The sequence below is a fragment of the Lactuca serriola genome, chromosome 6 (assembly GCF_051521515.1).
Source record: "Lactuca serriola cultivar US96UC23 chromosome 6, Lser_US96UC23_V15, whole genome shotgun sequence".
In the NCBI taxonomy this organism is placed as follows: Eukaryota; Viridiplantae; Streptophyta; class Magnoliopsida; order Asterales; family Asteraceae; genus Lactuca; species Lactuca serriola.
Genome location: NC_136413.1, coordinates 10,513,093 through 10,530,184, shown reverse-complemented (window position 1 = coordinate 10,530,184; position 17,092 = coordinate 10,513,093). Strand labels below are relative to the sequence as shown.

Genomic DNA, 17,092 nt, shown 5'->3' with positions numbered 1-17,092 from the left:
TTTTATAACTAAAAAAAAGAGACGATCTTTTAACTTAATTTCACTTCTGAAAATAAACGATATGATTATAACTAAAGCTGGATTAAAGCCGATATTTGTGCACTTCTACCTCATTCCAATTCCAAGCCCTTTCCCATTCATTCAGGATAGAATGGTCTAGCCCTCCACTGATATTTACACATACTTAATCAGGATAAAAGGACTTAATTAGTTAAGCCAAAAAGTGAGTTTAATATATTAAGACACTTTGTTGCATTCATTCTAAAAACAATGTTATGTGTATTTGTATCTCTATCATTGTTAAAATCTCGATCTTGATTTTAAGATCTTATGATTTTAAAATCCTATAAGTGACAAACAATCCCGATCGCACTACAATCACGATATCACCTCTTTAGTGTTAAATATAACTGATTCTCAAAAATTTGTTTATTTAACTTGAAATCGAGCATTGTAAGTTGCAAGAAGTTATGTAGAGCATCGTCATTTCATCAATTTTATCTCAAATTAAGCAGTATTCCACTATCAATGTTTTAATCAACATCAACTTATAATATATATGCTTCACACCAAATATCTTGCGAGAAGATTCTAATATGAGTTAATTTTTGTAGGATCTTTGGATTATGATCTGATCTTATGATCACTCATCCATGTGAAATGTAAAACGACCTTGACTAAGATCTCAATTTTGACAATATTGTTATAACATCATACATATTTAAATATTTAAATATTTTATATCTAAAAGAATTTAAAAAAAAAAAAACAAACAAAGTGTTTCTCTTGTATACTAGCCCAACAAAAAATTACATAAGATGGGATGGATATTTATTTACAAATTGGACTGGCCTATAAAATTCATATATATGACCTTGAAACTTGAAAGTGTTTTTATATAAATAAAGAGAAATTAAAAATCGTTCTAAATTTTTTTCTTATCGTTCTCCTATCCATGTCAAAAATAACATGTGTCATACTTAATTATTTTTAATAATATTTTAATGTGTTTGTCATCATTTAATATAGGTAGACGATAAAGAGAAAGAACTTGTAAGCAGTCATAAATCAATTGTTTGATATTGGTGATTGGTTTTATATAATGTTCGGCTAAACCATAACTCGTGTCAGTTATTTGATTATTTAGATAGATAACTGTTAGCTTTCACATTAGATAAGTTAAATTACTTACAGACCTCCCTTCATCCAAACACACATAAAAATTTCACAAAAGCTCCAATATAAAATAATAAAACTATAATGAAAGAGGAAATATTGGATAAATAAATCACCTTGAATAAATAAATCACTTTGAATAATAATCAATAAATAAAAAAAGAAATTGACTCCAAGAACTACCCTTAAATAAATTACTCTACCCTCAAATGTCTATATAAAAAAATTGACTCTTTCTTTAAACAAATATGAAATTTCTATCTGCAACAAATGAATGAAAGAATGATCTAAATGACATTTTTACCCCTACAAAGAATTGTTAACTTTATACCCAACAATCTGACCTCCTAACTGTTCTTCTTCAACATCACGCTGCTGCTTGCTGAAACGCCGACGAACTTCCGGCGACATCCGACGGGACCCACGCCGACACGGTGTAAAGAGGCTGATCAGACCAGCTCAGAGTAACACCGGCGGCGGCACCGCCATCAGACACCCGCCTCTGCTGCTGCTTCTCCACTTTGAAGGAATTCGGACCAAATGGATGATCATACATTTTCAGTATCATTTGGCTCTGTAGGAACTCCCTCTCGCTGATCTCCACGCTTCTGAATCCGCCGAGCTCCGCCATCGACCGCCACCACTGATCAAACCCAACGTGCCTCTCGAATCTCTCGAGCCCTTCGCACGCGATTATGTTTCTGATTTCACGTCCGAAGGATTCTTCGATTTTGATCCGAGAATGACTTTGTAATGGAAACACAGAATCGACACAGTCAAAGATAGCAGAATAATACTTCAATGAATTCGATACTCTCTTTTCCAAAACAGCGTCGTTATGCTCGGATTCTTGCTCCGCCATCACCACAACGCTAGGGTTTGTGCTTCGAATTAGCCGGAAAAAGTCTCTAAGAGCGCCGCCGGTGGCGTCGTACAGCATTTTGTGAAGCTGTAAGACGCAATTTACTGCTACAGTTTCGCCTTCTTTAACATGAAGCATCCACAGTCTCACATCTTCTAATCTATCAACAACCGGATGGAATTCAAATTCTAGGTTTAAGGCCTCAGCGAATCCGGAAAGCCGAGCTCCCGTCTCGATGAGATCCTGTTTGGATTCTCCGACGCCGGTGATTCTGACGTGGCTCGGGGGGTTGTTCATGGAAGCCAAACTCTGAAAAAAGCTCGGCCATTGAAGACCTTGCTTTACGTCAAAATCTATAACATGAACTTTGTCTTTCCCTTGAAACGATCTTAGCAGAATCTCGTTTGACGTGAAATGGATGAATTTAGGAATTGGGGTTGCTTGATTCAAGAGACGTAAAGCTGTCCCATTCTCTTCTTCAACCTGATTAATCTCTCTAGGAATAGAAATCTGGAAAATATTCGGCCAAATTCTCGAAACCCTTAAAGCTAAAGCTTCTGTGTAATAAGCAGCAAGTCTGGAGATTGAAGAATCGCCTCTCGGAGATGCTAATTCGCCTAATTTCGATATGAAATGGTTAATTGCAGCTATGTTCTTAACGCCGATTGCTTCCAAACAAGCTAAAAGCAAACTTATAAGCTCAAATCCAACTTCTTCATCATGGTTCGTGTTCCCAATCGCTAATAAATCCAAACTTTGATTAGGGTTTGGTGCACCTACGCCGTTCGTACCTCCTACATCCAAACTCCGATGACTTTCCGGCGAACTGCTCCTCGATCCCGATCCCGACCCCGATGACGTTTCATTCACAACCCTCTGTCTATGGCTTCCTGAAGAAACTCCCCTTTCACCTAAATCCGCTAATTCATTCACAAAACTCCATGGAAGTGAAGTAGCAGAATGATCAAGAACGAACCCCTGTTTGCTGAACCAAAAACTATCTTCATTTTCACCAAATTCTTCGACTTTACTGCAACCCCTTTTCCTCTTAGCTCGAAAAGATTCATCTTGTTCATCTTGGTAAAGTCTTTTTAACCCTTTGTTTCTGTTATCCCAGATATCGTTCTTTTTTTCTACCACAGTGTGCTTAAGTGAACAGTTGGTTGTTCTTGCTTCTATTGTGTTGTTGTTGTTGTTGTTGTTGTCGAGTGATATAGGGCCCACAGGTCTAATAACTGGCTGCGATCTTGTTGATTCTTTACGAGGGAAGTTAGTATTGCATGGCAAATCCAATCTTTGTGTGCTCATTGAAGGGAAGTTACTAAATGTAGAAGAAGAACACCCAGCCAACATTCTTTAAAACCTTCCAAAGTTCTTCACTTTCGCTCTCGTGTATATAAATGTAAATATATAGATATGTATAAATCAAATTCAGTCAAATTATAAATGTTTGTGAAAAGAAATCAAGAAAATGAGAGAGTGTGTGTAGTTAAAAGAAAGAAACAAAAAAAAAGGGTTTTTAAAAATGGAATCCAATGAATTGAATAAAAACGTATGAATGTATGTGCAATAAAGAATATGAATGTGAAATGTGTATGAGCAATTGAAAAGAATCAAAGAATTTGATGTAAGAAAATTTAAAAAGTTTACCTCAAAATGATCATCGGATTCCGAAAAACACACACTCTGGGGAGATGATGATGGTTGAAGAAATCTTTACCATGAATGCAATTCAACCGCCGCCATAACTTGTTCAAACCCAAAGCTCAAGAAAGATCCAGATTTTGAACAACACATTCCAGCCATTGGCAGTTTGAAGAACTCCATAGTGATCTTTATCAAAAACCCAGATTTTTTTTAACAAATTTAAACCTTAATGAAAAAGAATTGAATCATTGCTAACGATTTCAAAGACCCTAATGTAAAAATCAAGAAGTTTATGAAAACCCCATCATTTGAATCGTGAAAAAATCAAGATTTGTAGATTAAAAGACGAAAAGATTGTGTTTTTTTGTTCTCTCCTCTCCTCTCCTCTCCTCTCCTCTCTCACTCACTCTCTCTCAACTACGCAACAGTAACACTACCCAAAAAAATCATGCACACATATAAGATTTTTCTTATATAAATCAGAAAACCAGGGTGTTGTTTTTCCTTTGTTTTTGGCAGAGGGATGCGGTGGTTTTGGACCCTAGGATGGAGATCTGACGGTGGAGAATGGTGGTGAGAGTGAATATGACCGTTGTGGTGGGGTTAATATGACCGTTGAGGGTAGAAGGTGGTGTACGGAAGCAGTGGCGGATGCAATGTTATATTAAACACATTTTTTCTTTTAATCTTATTAACTTACAGCTTGTCCCCACTTGATATTTGATGGCCCCTACATTTGAAACTTCTGCAAACCTTTTAATTTAGTAATTCCTTCCCGCTCAGCCCTTTTTCCTGCCAACTTTGGATGAAAAAACCCCAGGAAGAGCCATCTATTCTTCCATCTTTGTTAAAGACTTAAAGTATATAAATAAATTCTAACTATTAGTTTTATTTGTATCTCCTTGCCAGTAATCGTTAGTTGTTGGTTTAATTATTATTGTAAACTTTAACTATTAAATGATTGAGTTTCTTTTGTTTGATTTTGCTAAATTATGAACTCGGGCTTTTTTTCTGTCGGATTTTGTTAGTTGTAAATTGTAATTCTTGGTTAATTGGATTTTTAGTTTAGGGTATTTGGTTGCAAAATATAAGTTATGACATATGTTTAACAGAATATTAGGGACAATGGATCTCACAGTTGATTTCCGGTCAACGGTCAATACACACCCCACTTGACTTCCAGGCTGGATCCGCCACTGTACGGAAGTGGGAGTGTGTTTCGAAGATTTTCTTTTGATGAAATGCACGTAAGAGTGTCATGTGGTTGTCTCCTAATATCCATTTGAATTGACCGTTGGGTAAAAGGAACAATGATATCGTATCTATATTCTTAACATATTCATCGCTTAAGAACCATAATTATATGTTATTAACATTGATTATAATCTATAATTTTGTTTTACTTTGGGATGTAAATATTTGGATTTTAGTCAAATATTAAATCAAACCAGAATTTTTTTTTAAAAAGAAGAAGAAGAATATCACAAAAAATACCTTATGATTGCTGAACATTCAAACAATACAATCCAAAGTACTCAAAATTTTATTTTATATGACTTGTTTGGTAAAACTAGATCATAGCTGGTAGTAAGAAGTTATATTTTTTTATTTATATATGAATGTTTGACAAAATTAAATATAATTTTTAGGATAGTTATAGAAATTGATTATAAAAGCTCAATTGTTTTTTTTTAAAACGATACAAGAAATAGTTTTTAAATTTTTAGCTATTTGTTTAAACTGAAAGTTAAACGTTCGTATTATTAAACGAACAATAGTTTTTAAATCGAGTTTTTTGTTAAAAGCTAAAAATAAAAGCTTCCAAATATTCGTTGTTAAATTCACCTTGATGTTAGTTACACATTAGATAAGTGGCATAAATAATTATGAGTACAATATTTGAGACATTTCAATGATATATATATATATATATATATATATATATATATATATATATATATATATATATATATATATATATATATATGTGTGTGTTCAAATATTTTTAGCAACTACTGTGTACCTAAATGCACCAATAAGAATTGAAAAAAATAATAAATAATTAAATAAATCATTTAAGGGTATTTTAGACCTTTTGTACTTTTAATTATGGAAATCATTTATTTGAATCCTACAATTAAGGAAATAAGGTAAATATATTTGACCTACTCGTGTGTGATAGAACACGTCTCTGACTTGCTCAACAGTTGTAGCCACCTCCAACTTCATCCACCGCATCAGATTCGTCCACCATTCACCGATGAAGTCGCAACCAACCGATCATTATCCACCAATACTTCCACCTCCCGCATCCATCAGTGTCGTGAGTTCCTCCACCAACACCGATGAATTTGATTTTTTTTTTCTCAAAATTTTCTTTTTTTAGATTCTATCAGTTGTTGAAATCGATTTCTTTCTTCGCAAAAAACGATTTGTTGAAATCAATTTTATTGCTTCTCTTCTCATCTGTGAAATCCATTGATTATTTGAAATCGGTTTTTTAAGTAATACTTTCTAATCGATTTGGAATATGATTTTGTAGGATACAAAATTGTTCATCATGGGTGTTTGTTCTTCAACAACCATCGTCCCTTCATTACCATCCCCATAGAAGTCGACCTCGACCCCAAAAAAGTTTCAATCGCTGAAACAAAAGCTCACCTGTCATCCTCTCAATCTCGTATGTAGCCTCTATTTCGGCCATCATGGAGAAGTTGCACCCCATTTGGGAGATGTTGAGCCAAGCATGAAGGATGTTGTGCCACCTTCTGCGACTTCCCATACCCATTCTACCTAAAACAAGTATGTAAGTTATATTATTCATGCTTTGTTGATTCCAGTGCTCAAACCATGGAACCATTGGAGATGGTGAATCTATGGTTACTATTGATGTGGAATATTTTCGAACTTCTCTTCGTCTCCTCAGTCAGAAAATTATTTTGAAATTCCTTCAAAAGAAAAATGCAAGTCCATTCGTGAAACATTAGGGTATAACTTTTCCCTTCAGGGCACTTCTCGTGATCCATCCAAGTACACTATTCGTCAGTGTTTTGCTGTAGGGTGAAAGTACCTATCAAAGGTAATTGGTATATGTTTTGGACATAAAACTGGGAGCTTAGATCTATTGAATATTTCTTAGCAAATAATTCTGTATTCTGAAACGTCCTAAAATACGAACCATTTTTTTTTGTTTTAACACATTACTAAACCATAAAATCAAAATATCATATAATAAAAACCATAAGTCACGTGTCTCAAAATATCATAAAATATGTCTCATATCACAACTAATGACAAAATATTAGAGTCTGACTCCCAGGCTAAAACTGTAACTGTGGTGTGTGCCATGTCATCATCCCGAGCTCTTCCCCTTGCTAGCGGAAGTACCTGAAACCAAAACTGAAAACTGTAAGCACGAAGCTTAGTGAGCTCCCCCAAACTACCACATACCATTCAATATCATATAAGCACATACTGGGCCTTGTCCACTGCATCGGACCGAAATCCAGAAACTACATCGGACCGAAGTCCAGAAACTAACCAGGGCCTTGCCCTCTGCATCGGACTGAAGTTCGGAAACTGCATCGGACCGCAGTTCGAAACTAACCAGGGCCTTGCCCTCTACATCAGACCGAAGTCCGGAAACCGCATCGGATCGAAGTCCGGAAACTGACTGAACATAGCATAGCATAATCATAACTACTAACATAAACACATATACTGCATACTGCATCGGACTGAAGTCCGGAACACATAACACAAAGACATAAAGTTGTAGTGGTCGAAACAAGGAATTCGGGGATATAAAGAATACCAAAATCCGAGTTATAACGAAGAAGTTATGACTTGTCGAAGTTTTGCGACAAAACCGGCACGGTGCTGAATGTCATAAAAAGTAAGTTTTCGATAAACTACTTTTTATCCTTAGTGATCTAAACGAAAGTCGTAGTATTCGTTAAACCGAGAAGTTCGATAAAAAGAACGCCCAAATCTGACTTCGTATAAGGAAGTTATGATTTTTCGAAGTTTCAGCATAGCAGTAGACAGCTAAAAACTCGAATTTTAGATCGAGCGATTTTTAGCCGACACAACCTAAAAGAGAATTGAAGCTCTCGCCATTAGGAGCACAACGGTAAAAAGTCTGACGAAAACGGACGTCGGATGAAGAAGTTATGAATTTTTAACGGATTTCCTGTCCTAGTCTGTTAAAAATAATAATATAAAAATTAAAGTCAAAACTAGCCGACGAAGTCTAAACGAAAGTTGTAGAGCGTAATTTTAGCTACGCGTGCATATAAAGAACGTTAAAATCGGAGCTCGTATGCGAAAGTTATGATTTTCGCAAGTTTGGCACAAAAATAAAGAAAAAAATGGGAAAAACCGGGCAATTTCGCATGCCACGTCACCCTCGCACGTGGCAGCTGCTGAGTGGACCGAACCCATGCGTGGCACCTCCTGATTGGACCGCAACCGAGGTCCACTTAGAAGCCAACAGCTTCGCATGGGATGCCCCAGAGACACCCCTCGGACACCCCCTTCGCATACGTGGACTCTTCCCATTGGACCGAGGCTGCTGACCAATCCGAAGCTCGCAGCTAACCAGTCCGAGCCTCGCCGAAGCAGCCACCTGGTCTGAGCCTCGCAGACGCGTGCCATCCCCTCCTCGGTTCGGATCCGAGCCTTCGGTCCTCGTCCCCTATAAATAGCAGCCATGCGAGACTTCCCGGGTAACTTTTGAAATTGGCCACTTTTAACCCCTTTTCCCATATTTTCTTCATATTAACATCCCCCAAAGCCCCGGTATCGAGTATAAGCCCCAAAATACGCCACGAAGCGCCCGAGAAGCCCGGAAAATTTATCTTTTCGGTTTCAAAGCCCGACCTTTGCAAAGCCCGGTTTCTCAATAAAACTCCCGGTTTTATTAGAAACGATCGTTTTAGGAAACGAATTGCTGCCCGATTATCATCAAATCATGTGAGTGTATAGTCACTTTCATTTTACACATAGATATGAAGTATTTACCTTATAATACGTGCTATGTGTAAATATATTAATTGTTTATTCGAGGTGACTGTTGTGTTGATGTTTTACACAAGTTTTAAACTATATAAGTATTTTTATCTACAAATATGTTGGGTAGAACATGGGTAGATAGTGATGTGTGATAAAATAAAATTGATGAGAGGCCTCGAGGTGTTTTGAGATCCAGTCATCTAGCGGAGTTTGGATGACGACCACGGACTTTCTAGACAGTCCAGTGGGAAACATTAGCAGGTCCGCAACCTGTAGGTGTTAATGAACTGAGAGTGTTCATTCGCTGTACTCCATCCCCCTCACGGTTGCCTTTAGGACATGTATGGATGAGGAAACCCCTTAGCAGTAGTGTTCATCCCGATGATATTCTTTAAGCTAGGTCCTTTGTGACAAGTGTTTAGGGACATAAAGTGAGGATAACGGGAACGGGTAATCAGGGTTATTGTTGATTGATGAACTTAGTAAGTTTATTATTATTGTGAGTTGAAAACCCTATATGCTCACCAGACTCCCAAGCCTGACCCACTCAGCTTTTTATGTTACAGGTAGTGGACCCCGAGCATAGTCGGAGGACGACGAGAGATTTTTGGATTATAGGCCAGTAGTTGTAAATAACTGTTGAAAGGCTTATAATGTCTTGTTTATGCTTTTGATCTGTATCGGAACATGACATCCCGAGGTTTTGATATATATATGGAGAACATATACCTTCTTAATGAAGGGTTTTGATAAACTTTTATCATATTTTGTTTGGGGACCAATTCCGCAACATCTTTTAAAAAGATTTCTCTGATTTTATTTTAAAAAGCATAAATTAAATCGGTCTTTTCTGGCCGAGAAATTAGGGGATGTCACAGTTGGTATCAGAGCATTAGTTTAAGCGAACTAAGAAATTGTAGAATTTCTAGACTTGAACTTAGAATGCTAAGTGATGATTGTGAGATGAGTGTCTACCATATTTTAGACACGAGCACTAGTTTATTTTAGGGAATATGCCTAAAATGCCCTTATGTGCTAAATGCTATGTGTTTGCCATGTGTGCCATTATTTGTTCGGATCTATGGTCTGTTGCCGACCGGATCTGGAAACCTTATGTGTGTAGGATTCTAAGCGTATGATTACGATATTAGAACTAACATGTAAACGTTTTGGAGTGATAAGGGAATTCACATGTCTAACAAGGATAAATTCGCCTTATTCGTTATATAGATTGTAATGGCCAGAACTCGTAGTGGAGCTGCAAATGCAAACGAAAACAGGGATCAACAGCCTCAACCGCAAGTAATTGAGCAAGTACCTGTTGTAGGAGCTGCACCTGATCCAATGACGATGGCTGGGGTATAAGCAATGATGCAAATGATGTTAGATCGCAAAATAGAGGAGACAAGGCGATTACTACAACAACATAGGGAAGAGACTACGATGCCTGTTGAACAGCCCGTATTGAATGAAGGGCAATCAGTAGGAGGGAACTACAGTGGGACTCTTGGTTAAGCCAACCCACCGATAGTTAGACAAAACAACCGGGATGGAGGAGTTGATGGACGCAGATGCAAATACAAAGATTTCATGGCATCTAAACCGCCGTGTCTATTTGGAAGTCCGACACCGGTGGAAGTCATGAATTGGATCTCCGAAATGGAGACGATGTTTGAAAGTTGTGAGTGCAACAACAAACAAAAGACCGCACTTCCGATTCCTCTGTTAAAGTCTGGTGTGTTGAGCTGGTGGAAGTTACTAGCTGATTCGATGCCCAAGGGAGAAGCTAGTAAGATGTATTGGGAAGAATTTGTGGTACAACTGAAACTGCAGTACTGCTATGAGCAGGATCTTCTGGAAATCAACAATGAGTTCCAGAATTTAAAGAAAGGAAAGATGAGCGTTACTGAATATGCTGCTAGTTTTATGGAAAAGATGAAGCTAGTTCCTCATCTAGTTCCCACTGAACTCTCTAAGGTCAACAAGTTTGCCCTCAGATTACCAGCGGACTTTGGTCCGATGGTTAAGCAAGCAACCACTTTGAAAGCCGCCATCTGGGATGCTAAGAATGTTGAGGTTCAGATCAAAGAGAAGGGTCTGGAGAGGGCAAAAGTTGATGAAAAGAGAAAATTTGAAGGAACTTCGGGTTCCAACAAGAAAAGCAGATTTTCTAAGTCCAAGAAGTTTGGAAGAGGAGGAGGTGAAGTGAAATGGTGTGAGAAGTGCAAGAAAAAGCACTCTGGGAGATGTAGTGAGGAGGTGATTTGCTTCAAATGTGGAAAGACTGGGAATTATGCCAACGTGTGTCCGTCCGACAAGAGGGTATGTTTTGAGTGCCATGAAGTAGGGCATGTTCTTAAAGACTGTCCAAAGAGGAAGGATGCCGCAAAGCCCAATCTACCACCAAATCCGAAGGCAAGAGCCTTTCAGATGACACTTGAAGCTGCAAAAGAAGAAGTCGATGTCGCTTCAGGTACCTTTCTTGTAAACGAATTGCCTGCCCAATTTTTGTTTGATTCTGGAGCCAATTACTCCTTTATATCGCATGAATTTGGTAGGAAGCTAGCTTTGCCTGTAGATAGGCTAGTTAATGCCTTATTAGTCGAGATTGCTAGTGGCAAGTTTGTACCTGTTAGCCATCGTATGAAAAACATCCTCATTGACTTGGATGGGAATAAGTTCCACGAGGAATCATTGCCTATCGAGTTAAATGGATTCGACATAGTTTTAGGAATGGATTGGCTTAGCGCCAACGATGCAGAAATATTATGTAGAAAGAAGATAGTAAAAGTAAAGGGAAAGAGTCGTTTATGGTGTATGGAGACAAACGCAGAGTAAACTCTGGAATCATTTCCTTAATGAAAGTCAGAAAGTGTTTGGCCAAGGGATGTACATTATATCTAGCGTTTGTGATCGATGCTAAGATGGAAAAGAAGGAGGTGCAAAATATTCCGGTGGTGTGTGATTATCCGGAAGTCTTTCCCGAAGATCTTCCCGGATTGCCCCCTGATCGACAAGTAGAATTTCGTATCGACTTGTTACCAGGAACGACGCCGATAGCAAAAGCACCATGTCGATTAGCACCAATAGAGATGAAAGAACTTATGACACAAGTTCAGGAGTTATTGGGCAAAGGTTTCATTCGACCTAGTTCATCGCCCTGGGGAGCCCTTGTGTTATTTGTAAAGAAGAAAGACGGAAGCATGAGAATGTGCATCGATTACAGAGAGCTGAACAAAGTGACGATAAAGAACAAGTACCCGTTGCCAAGGATCGATGACTTGTTCGACCAGTTGCAGGGTTCGAGCTATTTCTCGAAGATCGATCTTAGGTCGGCATACCATCAACTAAAGGTGAGAGAGCAGGATATCGAAAAGACTGCATTTAGAACGAGATATGGACACTATGAATTTTTGGTTATGTCGTCCGGACTAACCAATGCCCCAGCAGCTTTCATGGATTTGATGAATAGGGTTTGTAAACCATTCTTAGATAAATCCGTGATAGTATTCATAGACGATATCTTGATTTATTCGAAAACCAAGCAAGAACATGAAAAGCATCTATGTGAAGTGCTAGAAGTACTAAAAAAGGAGAAGTTGTATGCAAAGTTCTCTAAATGTGAATTTTGGATTCAAGAAGTCCAATTTCTAGGTCATGTGGTTAACCAAGAAGGAATAATGGTTGACCCAGCAAAGATTGAAGCTGTGATGAAGTGGGAACAACCAAAAAGCCCTACGGAGATTCGAAGCTTTTTAGGATTAGTTGGATATTACTGAAGGTTTATCCAAGGCTTTTCTTCGATTGCTACTCCATTAACAGCTTTGACCCACAAAGGAGCTACTTATGCTCGGAATGAGAAGCATAAGGAAGCCTTTGAGAAGTTGAAGAAGAGACTGTGTGAAGCACCGATTCTTTCGTTGCCCGAAGGAGTTGATGACTTCGCAGTTTGTAGCGATGCATCTGGAGTCGGGTTAGGTTGTGTTCTGACCCAAAGGGATAAAGTGATAGCGTATGCATCGAGGCAATTGAAGGAACATGAAAAGAACTACCCCACTCATGATCTGGAGTTGGCAGCAGTAGTATTCACCCTAAAGATATGGAGGCATTATCTTTATGGCACAAAGTGTAAACTTTTCACTGATCATAAGAGTCTCCAGTATCTCTTTAATCAGAAGGAATTGAACATGAGGCAACGACGCTGGCTAGAGTTACTCAAGGACTACGACTGTGAGATACTTTACCACCCTGGTAAAGCAAATGTTGTTGCTGATGCTCTCAGTCGGAAGGTAAACCTTGAAAAGAAAAGTCCAAGAGCGTTGAGAATTGAAGTTGTCTCGACAATTGTGGAAAGTATAAAGAAAGCTTAAGAGGAAGCTTTGGAGAAAAATGACCGAAAGGAAGAACGTTTGGGCAAAACGTTAGTGTTTGGTACAAACAACCAAGGGTTGAAGGTATTCCAAGATAGGATTTGGGTACCTAAGACGGGCAGAGTAAGAGATCTTCTGATGAAAGAAGCTCACAAGACCATGTACTCGATTCATCCCGGCAGTACAAAAATGTATAGGGATCTAAAACCCTATTATTGGTGGCCAACGATGAAGCTCGTTGTTGCTAAGTATGTGGCCGAGTGTGTAACTTTTGCTAGGGTTAAGGCACAACATCAGAAACCATATGGGAGTTTAGAGCCTTTACCGGTACCCATGGGTAAATGGGAAGACATCACCATGGATTTTGTGACTAAACTACCCAGAACAAGGAACGGTCACGACATGATTTGGGTGGTCGTTGATCGCTTCACTAAGAGTGCGCATTTCATAGCAGTCAAAGAGAAGTGGTCTATGGATAAACTTGCGAATTCTTACGTGAAGGAAATTGTGAGGCTTCACGGTGTTCCGTTAACGATTGTGTCCGATCGTGATAGCCGTTTTACCTCGAGATTTTGGAGGAGTCTACAAGAGGAATTGGGTACCAAGTTGTGTTTGAGTATAGCTTACCATCCGCAAACCGATGGTCAGAGCGAACGAACGATTCAAACACTGGAGGATATGCTGAGAGCATGTACCCTAGAATTCCAAGGTAACTGGGATGAACACTTACCTTTAGTAGAATTCTCCTATAATAATAGTTTCCACTCAAGCATTAAGATGGCACCTTATCACGCTTTGTATGGGGAAAAGTGTCGAACGCCATAATGTTGGCTGGAAGCTGGGGAAAAGTAGTTTATGGGACCTAAAATAGTCCATGACATTGCTGAAAAGTTGAAAGTGATAAGGGAAAGGATGTTAGCTGCTCAAGATCGACAAAAGAGCTATGCTGACAAGAAAAGACAACCGATAACCTTTGAAGTTGGAGATTCGGTTTTACTTAAAGTATCGCCATGGAAGGGACTTATAAGATTTGGTAAAAGAGGGAAGTTGAGTCCAAGGTTTATTGGACCATTTAAAGTTCATCAGAGGATCGGGAATCAAGCTTACAAGCTAGAGTTACCGGAAGAACTGGAGGGTATTCATAACACCTTTCATGTGTGTTACTTGAGAAAGTTCACGGGAGATGTGCCCGACATAATTCCGATTTCTGAGTTAAGGTTGGATGAAAACAAGAGGTTGATCGAAGAACCTGAGGCAATCGTTGACCGTAAGACTATAAAGTTACGACGCAAAATGGTCGATTTAGTGCTTGTGCGTTGGAAACATACGAATGGACCAAATCTCACTTGGGAAACGAAGAGTGACATGATGAGTCGCTACCCGCATTTGTTTGGTGATATATGATTCCGGGGACGGAATCATCCTAAGGGGGAGAGAATTGTAACACTCGTGTTTCTATCCTAGGCATTTATATTGAGGTGATAGTCTAGGTTAACCTTTGTAACTCATTTCGAAGAAATAAAGAGGAATTATGTGAATATTATGTGAATTATGTGTTTTATGCTTAATTATTAGGGCCTAATTAATTAAGAATAAAAATAAGCGTCAAAATTAAAGTGTAATATAAGCCCGATATCTTTACATAAAGTTGTAGTGGTCGAAACAAGGAATTCGGGGATATAAAGAATACCAAAATCCGAGTTATAACGAAGAAGTTATGACTTGTCGAAGTTTCGTGACAAAACCGACACGGTGCTGAATGTCGTAAAAAGTGAGTTTTCGATAAACTACTTTTTAGCCTTAATGATCTAAATGAAAGTCGTAGTATTCGTTAAACCGAGAAGTTCGATAAAAAGAACGCCCAAATCTGACTTCGTATAAGGAAGTTATGATTTTTCGAAGTTTGAGCTTAGCAGTAGACAACTAAAAACTCGAATTTTAGATCGAGCGATTTTTAGCCGACATAACCTAAACGAGAATTGAAGGTCTCGTCACTAGGAGCACAACGGTAAAAAGTATGACAAAAACGGACGTCGGATGAAGAAGTTATGAATTTTTAACGGATTTCCTGCCCCGGTCTGTTAAAAATAATAATATAAAAATTAAGATCAAAATTAGCCGACGAAGTCTAAACGAAAGTTGTAGAGCGTAATTTTAGCTACGCGTGCATATAAAGAACGTCAAAAACGGAGCTCGTATGCTAAAGTTATGATTTTCGCAAGTTTGGCACAAAAATAAAGAAAAAATGGGAAAAACTGGGCAATTTCGCATGCCACATCACCCTCGCACGTGGCAGCTGCTGAGTGGACCGAACCCATGCGTGGCACCTCCTGATTGGACTGCAGCCGAGGTCCACTTACAAGCCAACAGCTTCACATGAGATGCCCCAGAGACACCCCTCGGACACCCCTTCGCATACGTGGACTCTTCCCATTGGACCGAGGCTGCTGACCAATCCGAAGCTCGCAGCTGACCAGTCCGAGCCTCGCCGAAGCAGCCACCTGGTCCGAGCCTCGCAGACGCGTGCCATCCCCTCCTCGGTTCGGATCCGAGCCTTCGGTCCTCCTCCCCTATAAATAGCAGCCATGCGAGACTTCCCGGGTAACTTTTGAAATTGGCCAGTTTTAACCCCTTTTCCCATATTTTCTTCATATTAACATCCCCCAAAGCCCCGGTATCGATTATAAGCCCCGGAATACGCCACGAAGCGCCCGAGAAGCCTGAAAAATTTATCTTTTCGGTTTCGAAGCCCGACTTTTGAAAAGCCCGGTTTCTCAATAAAACTTTCGATTTTATTAGAAACGATCGTTTTAGGAAACGAATTGTTGCCCGATTATCATCAAATCATGTGAGTGTATAGTCACTTTCATTTTACACATAGATATGAAGTATTTACCTTATAATACGTGCTATGTGTAAATATATTAATTGTTTATTCGAGGTGACTGTTGTGTTGATGTTTGACACAAGTTTTAAACTATATAAGTATTTTTATCTACAAATATGTTGGGTAGAACATGGGTAGATAGTGATGTGTGATAAAATAAAATTGATGAGAGGCCTCGATGTGTTTTGAGATCCAGTCATCTAGCGGAGTTTGGATGATGACCACGGACTTTCTAGACAGTCCAGTGGGAAACATTAGTAGGTCCGCAACCTGTAGGTGTTAATGAACTGAGAGTGTTCATTCGCTGTACTCCATCCCCCTCATGGTTGCCTTTAGGACATGTATGGATGAGGAAACCCCTTAGCAGTAGTGTCCATCCCGATGATATTCTTTAAGCTAGGTCCCTTGTGACAAGTGTTTAGGGACATAAAGTGAGGATAACGGGAACGGGTAATCAGGGTTATTGTTGATTGATGAACTTAGTAAGTTTATTATTATTGTGGGTTGAAAACCCTATATGCTCACCAGGCTCCCAAGCCTGACCCACTCAGCTTTTGAAGTTACAGGTAGTGTACCCCGAGCATAGTCGGAGGACGACGAGAGATTTTTGGATTATAGGCCACTAGTTGTAAATAACTGTTGAAAGGCTTATAATGTCTTGTTTATGCTTTTGATCTGTATCGGAACATGACATCCCGAGGTTTTGATATATATATATAGAAAACATATACCTTCTTAATGAAGGGTTTTGATAAACTTTTATCATATTTTTTTTGGGGACCAATTCCGCAACATCTTTTAAAAAGATTTCTCTGATTTTATTTTAAAAAGCATAAATTAAATCGGTCTTTTCTTGCTGAGAAATTAAGGGATGTCACAATAATCGATACTAACATCGAGTCCATCTTCATATGACTTGCCGAGTTGTATGAACAACTGGTCGAGTCCCTCCACTACTAGATTTGAGCCCTAACTCACCGAGTCCAATACCTACTCACTGATTCCACCCTAAACTCTCAAACGGGAAAAAACTCGGGGACTCGCGACTCGACTCGTCGAGTCTGAAGAACGACTCGCCGAGTCCCATGCATGCCATTACTACACAGTCAATTCTGCTCGAATCCAGTGCATTACATT

General features: G+C 38.9%; 1 protein-coding gene across 1 annotated transcript; it reads right to left on the bottom strand.

Moving 5' to 3' along the window:
- Positions 1–1,275: 1,275 nt before the first annotated feature.
- LOC145057735 (scarecrow-like protein 28) lies at positions 1,276–4,139 on the bottom strand. Its single transcript, XM_079005617.1, has one exon. The coding sequence runs from the start codon at positions 3,389–3,391 to the stop codon at positions 1,544–1,546; it is 1,848 nt and encodes a 615-aa protein (XP_078861743.1). The 5' UTR covers positions 3,392–4,139; the 3' UTR covers positions 1,276–1,543.
- Positions 4,140–17,092: the final 12,953 nt, after the last annotated feature.

Bases quoted from the DNA above. Each gene is read 5' to 3' on its own strand.
- LOC145057735 (XM_079005617.1), bottom strand. From the start codon at position 3,391: ATGTTGGCTGGGTGTTCTTCTTCTACATTTAGTAACTTCCCTTCAATG.